This window comes from Myotis davidii, unplaced genomic scaffold (genome assembly GCF_000327345.1).
Source record: "Myotis davidii unplaced genomic scaffold, ASM32734v1 scaffold79, whole genome shotgun sequence".
Classification (NCBI taxonomy): domain Eukaryota; kingdom Metazoa; phylum Chordata; class Mammalia; order Chiroptera; family Vespertilionidae; genus Myotis; species Myotis davidii.
The window spans coordinates 2801005-2809079 of NW_006294339.1; the positions used below are offsets into that span (position 1 = coordinate 2801005).

The window sequence follows — 8075 nt, forward strand, 5'->3', positions numbered from 1 at the left end:
CTCCAGGTGCCACCCCCCCAGCTCCCCCCCCAGGGGGCTGGCTCTGTGTGTGACGGGGTAGAGCCATAACCTCCCCATCGGCCCTGCCCTGAGTGTGAGAGTTGCGGTGCCCCAACCCCCTGATTGGCCCTGCTCTGTGGGTGATAGAGGACGGCGCCCCAACCCCCTGATCCACCCTGCTCTGCGTGACGGGGGAGCTCCCCAACCCCCTGATGGGCCCTGCTCTGTGCGTGACAGGGTACAGAGCCCCAACTCCCCTGATGGGCCCTGCTCTGTGCGTGACGGGGTACGGAGCCCCAACCCCCCTGGTGGACCCTGCTCTGTGAGTGACGGGTTGGTGCCACAACCTCCCCATCGACCCTGCCTTGAGTGTGACGGGGCGGTGCCCCAACCCCCCAATTGGCCCTACCCTGAGTGTGACTGAGGGTGGCATCGCAACCTCCCGATCCGCCCTGCTCTGTGCATGACGGGGCGGCGCCCCAACTCCCCAATCGGCCCTGCTCTGAGCCCGACCAGGGGCTGCACCTAGGGATTGGGCCTGCCCTCTACCACCCAGGAGCAGGCCTAAGCCAGCAGGTCATTATCTTCTGAGGGGTCCCAGACTGCGAGAGGGCACAGGCTGGGCTGAGGGACTCCTCCCTCCCCCCCAAGTGCACAAATTTTTGTGCACTGGGCCTCTAGTATTATTAATAATAAAGTATTGAATTTTGCAAATGATTTGCTTTTTAAAAAAATTGATTTCAGAGTGAGAGGAAAGGAGATAGAAAGGCAGACAGATAGACAGACATTGATGTGAGAGAGAAACATGGATCAGTTGCCTCCCACACGTGCCCCAACTGGGGCCAGGGCTCAAACTCACAACCTGGGCATGTGCCCTGACCGGGAGTCAAACCTTTGTTGCACAGAACGACATTCCAATCAATGGGGCCACAACGGCCAGGGCCAAATGATGTGCTTTAAAAAAAATATTACCATAGGTTTCAGGTTTCCCTTCTGATAGCATTATCATGCATGTGCTCGAATGAGTAAGGGGTGGAGTTAGATTCATGCAAGAATCACCTGTAACAGGTTGGCTCACATTTTCCGTAAAGAGCTAGTCAAGGTTTTGCAGGCCACATATGGTCTCTCTCTCAGCTCTTAGTAGACCTTATGTGAATGAGTGAGCGGGCAGGGTGGTGCTATAGTAAAAAAACTTTACTTTAAAAAATGGGTAGGGGGCCAGATCTGGCTGGCATGCAGAAGCTTGCCAGCCCCTGAGCGAGGGTGGTAGTATCTGTCTTTCCGGAGGTGTGGGCAGGCGAGGTGTGCTGCCCTCTCCATGGTTGTGTATCTTGCAGGTTTCCAGGAGGGTTATCCTTACCCCTATCCCCACACCCTGTATTTGCTGGAGGCAGCCAATATCCGACCGCTACGCTTTCAACCAGATCAGCTGAGGGCCAAGATGATCCTGTTTGCCTTTGGCAATGCCCTGGCCCAGGCCCGGCTTCTCTATGGGGTACGTATCAGGGGAAGACCCCTGAGCTGCCTTACACCGCTCAGGAAAGAAGGGTGCAGGGAAGGAATCCTTGCTCGACAGAGGAACTTCAGGCACTTCCACTCACCCTGCAGAGATGAACTGCCATCTGCTGGGGCCTGCTTTGTGCCTGCCTTTTACATGAGATGCCTTGTTTGTTGATCACAGTAGTCCACACGGTTTCACTGGGACCCCGGTGTTAAAATTATGCCACTGAATCGCAGGGAGGCTCAGCCGCTTCTCCAGGGTTACACAGCAGTAAGTGGTGGAGAAAGGATGGAACCTGGTGTCTCCAGCTCCTGCAGCTTCTGTTGTGTGTCTGCAGTTACCGCCTCTGTTCACAGTATCAGAACCGGAGCTCCAGGCTCCACTGGGCTGGCAGGAGAGTGGCCTGGACCTGCCTCCCAAGTCTGGACAAGTGCGGGGGACCCGAGGTCCCCTTGGTGGTAGCCCCTTGATTCTAAGAAGAGGGCTCGGGGACCTATATGGTGTAGAATGCAGGCTGGGTGGCTGCCACATGGAGCTACCTCAAGGTTGCGGGAAAGCGTTTGTGGGAGCTGCTGCCAACGTCTAGATCTTGGTTAGAGCCGAAGGCCCTCCTGGGGGAGTGAGGAAATTCAGCATGTCCTGTTGTCCATCACACTCCATCTGGGAACTAGGGGTGGGCTGGGAGGTGGTGAGCCAAATGAGATGGAGAGTGGCATAGACTTTGCCTGGTTTGAGCATCTGCTACATGCAGTCATTTAATTAGGGTTCTTTATGTCAGTGGTTCTCAAAGTACAGTCCTGGATCAGCAACAATAGCATCATAGGAGAACTTGTTGCAAGTGCAGATTTTCAGACCCACCTCAGACCTACTGTATAGAAACTGTGGGGGTGGGCCTGGCAATCTGTGCTGGCCCAGCCCTCCGGGTGATGCTGGTACAAGCTCAAGTTTGAAACCACTGCACTATTTAGTTCGTGTAGCAACCCCTGTGGCAGATACTATTAGCTTCATTTTACAGATGAAGAAACAGGCTCAGGGAGGCTAAGTAACTGCCCAGGGTGACACGGCCATAAGTTTAGCAGCTGTCACATCTTTCTGTGACCTCCTTGTGTCTCCCAGTCCTTGTAAGGTTATCTTCCTTCTATTCTCTGTATATTTCCTGAAGACTCTGGGAGGTTAGGTAACTTGCCCCAGAGCCCACAGCTAATGAGTAGGTCGGCAAGCACCAGAGCCCTGATCCTTCCAGCTTTGAGGACTGCTGCCTCCCAGGGCAGGGGAGGGAGTCAGATCATCCCGGGCTGGGTTCCAGGCCTGTAGGCGCGTTGTGGCTTCTGTGCCAGCTATTGCCAGCAGAGCATGGGTAGCAGCGCTGTCACTAATTGCCACCCAGTTGGGTAGAAAGGAGCGCTCCCCCCACCAGCCCCTCCAGGTACAAATTATTCCTGGGGATGTGAAGGTGAGCAATTATAGGAAGAGCCTCTGTGTAAAAGGTAAAATTGCTGAGAAATTTATGTACTACCTGCAGCTTTATTGATCTGTAGAGGGAGATAAGAGTCAATACAGAATTCTCAGCTAACACTTAGAGGCACTTTTCTTTTTATTTATTTCTCATGCAGTTGAGAACAGGTATTTCTAAGGCCAGCAGTCCCGGTGTGGCCCATACTGAGTTTTGACATTAGCTATTCCTAACGTTAGATTCCCTGAAGGGGTGAATGTAGGCAGCATTTTCGAATCAAGGATGCTGTGCTTCATGGGGCTGCCTAGTGGATCTCTGTCTGGTGGGTAGCAGTCATGAGACTGATTGCTACAGAGTCTCTGTGGGTGAACATAAGCTGGGACCCTACTGAGCGAGAGAAGGGATGCGCAGAGTCTCTGTGGGTGAACATGATCGTCATCCAAGCTGGGACCCTACTGAGCGAGAGAAGGGATGCTGCTAGTGGACACAGGGGACACTGGTATAGACCAGAACAGTAGGGACTTTTTGTTTTGTTTTGTCCTTGTAAGGTTATCTTTGTTTCTATTCTCTATATATTTCCTGAAGACTCTGGAAGGTTAGGTAACTTGCCCAAGAGCAAGTTAATCTTTGTTAATCCTCACCTGAGGATATTTTTCCATTGATTTTTTTATTTTTAGAGTGGAAGAGAGAGGGAAAGACAGAGAGAAACGTCGGTGTGAGAGAAACACATCAGTTGGTTGTCTCCTGCACATGCCCCGACCAGGCCTGGGCCAGGTAGGAGCCTGCAACCGATGTATGTTCCCTTAACCAGAATCGAACCCGGACCTCTTGGTCTACAGGCCAGTGCTCTATCCACTGAGCCAAACCGGCTAGGGCCAGAACAGTAGGGTTTTAAGTGATTTAATAGCATGGGGTTGGGCTCACACCTCAATGGTAACCTCAAGCAAATTATGCCACATCTTCAAACCTCGGTTTCCTCATCTGTTAAGTGAGAATATATCGCAAGATTTATGAGAGTAGAAGTGACTTTATGTAAACCTGGCACAATGCCTGCACATGAGAGGTCTTCAGCAAATGTTGCTAGTGTTGTTTTTATTAGCAAGTGGCACTGGTTGAAAGAGAATTAGAAAATAGGTTGATTGGTGAAACCCTGAAGCTGACATGGCTGATTCAGAGCTGCATGGAGGGCATGAAGCCCAGGCAGACGACTGCCTGCGTCCCAGGATGCCAGGCCTTGGGGAGCCAGCGGGAGTGGAGATGAGCATGGCTCGGCTTAGCCAGTCTGGGTTCAGAGATGTCTGCTGTCACGCATCTTTGTGCCTTTAGACAAGCCACTTGCCTCGCTGAATCTGTTTCCTCATCTGTCAGATGGAATGAGAGTGGAGTGAGACTGCATTAATCCAGTGACCCTCCGGGCCCACATTGACAGAGCTGATGTCACCAGGAGTTTGAGGATTTCCTGTCCTGTGCAAAGGCCAGGCAAAGCCAGGCTGGGCGAGGGGGGATGGCCTGGCCCTGGTCAGTGTCCTGAACTCCTCATCCCATTTTCATTGTCTTGTGGTGAAACCAGTGAGTGGGAGTGGAGATTGTTTTAAAGGCCAGGAGAGAAGCTGCCTTGTTTGTGCTCTTACTTGCGCAGTTCCCACAGTTCCCACAATTCCCGATTTGATTACTTGCCCCCTTTTCCTCTCAGAGCGACGCGAAGGTTTTGGAGCAGCCAGTAGTCGTGCAGAGTGTGGGCACTGATGGCCGAGTCTTCCACTTCCTGGTCTTACAGCTGAACACCACAGATCTGGCCTCTAGTGAGGGCATCAAAAATCTGGTCTGGGTGGACTCAGACCAGCTCCTCTATCAGCATTTTTGGTGCCTCCCAGTGATCAAAAAGAAGGTGGTGGTGGTAAGTCCAGCCAACTCAGCCTGTGACGGAGCAGGGTTGTGACTCTCCCTCCCCAGGGTGAACGGGAAGGGGTTGAGGGGGTACTCGTGTGGGACCCTGGCTTTAGGAGCTTGGTGCCCAGGACCTCTGACTGGAGGGCTCCTTCAGCCATGCCCATCCCTAAAACAACACCTTCCACCCTGAGCCCTGCCCAGCTCTCCCTTCCGCTTCCCTCTGCACCTACACGCCCAGCACTTCAGCTACCCAGTGTGCCCTGCACTTAAGTAGCTCAGAATCCTGGTGATGCTGCAAAGGAGGCTTCCTCCCCCAACCCATCCCCATTTTCCTTCCATTGGCCACTCTCCACTTGTCCTTCCAGGTTTAGCATAAGGCCCCACCAGCCCACTCCCATAGCCCCTATATTCCATCATACACGATCACATTCTGCATCCCGTTTACATGTTTTTCTCCCTCACACCCAGCTCTAAGCTCCTTGAAGGCAAGGCCCTCGAGCGATGCATTCATTCATTTCATTCCACAGGGAGGGAGTTCCTCCTGTGACTGCTGCCCTCCCAGCGTCAGCTGAATCAGGCCTGCTTCCTGTCGGGTGGGCGGCATCTAAATACATTCATAATGTATTTCAGGCAGCGCTAAGCACTGGAGAGACATAAAGTGGGATCAGGATGAGAGAACAGGGCAGGGCGCTGCTGGATCTGACTGGCTGTGTCCCGCGTGCCACACGGCCTTGTTCTGCCTCTGAACATTGTCAGCACGTCATCGTACAGTTAGATCTCCAGCACAGTGTTGTTTCTACCCTTGAAATTCCTCCTGGGCCTGGGCCCTTCTCTTTGCCCCAGACATAGTGTGTCTCACTGGTACAGCCTCACCCACCTCCTCCGCGCCTCTGACCTCAGTCCTGCTCCCCTCCCCCTGCATGCCTCTCTTCTTCCTTCCAGAACGCTTAGTGCCAGGCTGCCCTGGTCAGTTACCTACAAGGGAGTACCCATACGACGCTCCTGCTCCCACCGGCCTCTTCCCCCAGCCCCACCCTCAGCCTCCTCGCCCTTGCTCTTCCTGCCTTCGTGTGTCCCTCTGTACAGCACATATACTAGTCTCTCTGAAGTCTCCTTCCTTTTTCTTTCTGCCCCATTCTACTTGCCCTTTAAGATTCACCCCCTTCCCCCAAAAAGACTCATTTATACATGATCTCTTCTGTGTATGGAAGTCAATGAGTTAGTCATTTTCTCCTGTTTTTCTTCCATCTTTTTCCTACTTCTGCTATGAGGCGTAGCATCTTTTATTGTCCCATTTGACCACCTGGCTGTAAGCTCCGTGAGGGCAGGGGCCCGATTCAAGTCACTGCGGGTTTCCAGCACAGCCCCATACAGAGAGAAGGTGCCTGATAAATGTGTGGAGTGCCCGAGGGCTTATTTATTCCTGGGATCGGAAGGAGCATCAGACCATTTGTAGTGGGTGAAGTTAGAGGAGTTAGGTCAGGTCGGGTTAACACGATTTGGAAGCAGCAGCTGGGAGTTCTTCATGTCCTCTCGACTCTGGGGTACCTCTCTGGCGCCAACAACCCAGGCCCTTCCTTGGTCCATGAGAGAAAGAAACAGTTATTGTCCAGGTACTTAGGATGTACATGGAACCAACCTTTGGTTTAATTGCTGCCATTAAGCCTAGTAGCAGGATCCTAATGGGCTGTGTTCTTTCCAGGAACCTGTTGGGCCAGTTGACTTCCAGCCGGAGACATTCAAGAAGTTTTTAGCTTTGTATCTGCACGGTGCTGTGTGAGCCAAGGCCCTTTCTGAGGCCCGAAGTCCTCTCTCCCTCCCCCACGGAAGATGCTGCATCCTGGGCCGAGCCTGGGGTCCCACTGACAATAAAGAGTGCTTCTGGTGCACTGGAGCCTGTGCTGGTGTGAGGGTGCTGTCCCCGGGGCACCCGTAGTCGCCTGCCTCCACACAAGTGCAGGCCCTGCCGCGTGACCTGCCCCAGCTCTGCCCACGCAGAGTCTTCATCTCTGAGTTTGTTTCTTCATTTGAAACTTGGGCTAATGTGATCTACCTTGTTTTGAAGACTGTAGCTTCAAAACCACATCATGGGTGCTCTGTGCCGGTCACGAGGTTCTTGCGGGAATATTTAAATTGTGGACACTTCCCACAGTGGCTGCAGAACAGCTGAGTATTTGTTGTAGATTCTCACCCTGTCCTGGTTAATGGATCAGCACATCCCTGGCCAGCTCGTCTCTCTTTGTTCTAGTAGCATCAAGGCCTGCTCTGGCCAGGCCCTGTGCACCGTCTGTGTAATCCTCACAGCCCTTGCAAGGTCAGTGTCGTTTCCATATTCAGGAAAAATGTTGGGTGCCTGTTATGTGTTAGGCACTGTGCTGGCCCCTAAAGATGAGACACAGTGTAAGGAATAAGTCCAAGGTTACACAGCTGATGGTTTAGGTCGGCTTCCCCAGGAAACAGATGGAGATTGGCAGGTGCAAGTGTGGGGAGAGCCTTTGTCAGCCCCTGCGGGGAGAGGGTGGCAGCATGGGGCAGAGGAGAGGCTGAGCTGGTGGTGTGTCCCTGAGGCCTTGGCCATTTCTGATTTCTGGTTCCCACCAGAGGTGAGGTGCCGAGCCTTTCTGCAAATCATTGGATGTGCACTGCTCCCCAGAACTGGGGGGACCTTGGGTTGGGTGGCTTTGTTGGGCTGAGTGCAATTCTCAGAGGGACCGCTGAGCGCAGCGGGGTGTGGATACTTCTGTTCTGAAGAGGGAGCGACCGGGCTGGTGTTCCTACCACCTTAGAACACCTTTTGGCTTGGGAGGGACGGGTGGGGTGGCAAAGGGATTACTAGGGAAAGGACAGATTATGCTGGTGGTGTGAAGGGGTCACTGGGGACAGAACATGGTATGAAAAAGCGGGGGCTTCGGGATTCTGCTGAGTCAGGGAGGTTGAGGTGAGGCTGGAGTGGCCAACCCACAAGGGGCCTTGAATGCCTAGCATCCCAGTCTTCCCATGGCAAGTGATCTTGGTGGGGCCAGTGGAGTCACTTGCCTGGCGCCCATTTTAAGGATAATTATGAGGTGCTCGCTTCGGCAGCACACATACTAAAAGCGGGACAATACAGAGATTAGCATGGCCCCTGTGCAGGGATGACACCCAAATTCATGAAGCGTTCCATATTTTAAAAGTAAAAAAAAATAATTATTACATATAAATGGTGAAAATGGAAAGAACTTAGACGTGTAC

The 8075-nt window shown here is 52.8% G+C and overlaps 1 protein-coding gene across 1 annotated transcript in view; it reads left to right on the forward strand.

Annotated features, from left to right (window-relative positions):
• Positions 1–6834, forward strand: part of MRPL37 (mitochondrial ribosomal protein L37) — a 14216-nt gene extending 7382 nt beyond the window's left edge. Inside the window, exons 5-7 of the mRNA XM_006768355.2 lie at positions 1338–1495; positions 4648–4851; positions 6547–6834. Coding sequence (XP_006768418.1) covers positions 1338–1495; positions 4648–4851; positions 6547–6624 — 440 coding nt within the window. The 3' untranslated portion in view covers positions 6625–6834. The remainder of the gene's footprint in view (positions 1–1337; positions 1496–4647; positions 4852–6546) is intronic.
• The last annotated feature ends 1241 nt before the right edge of the window (positions 6835–8075 follow it).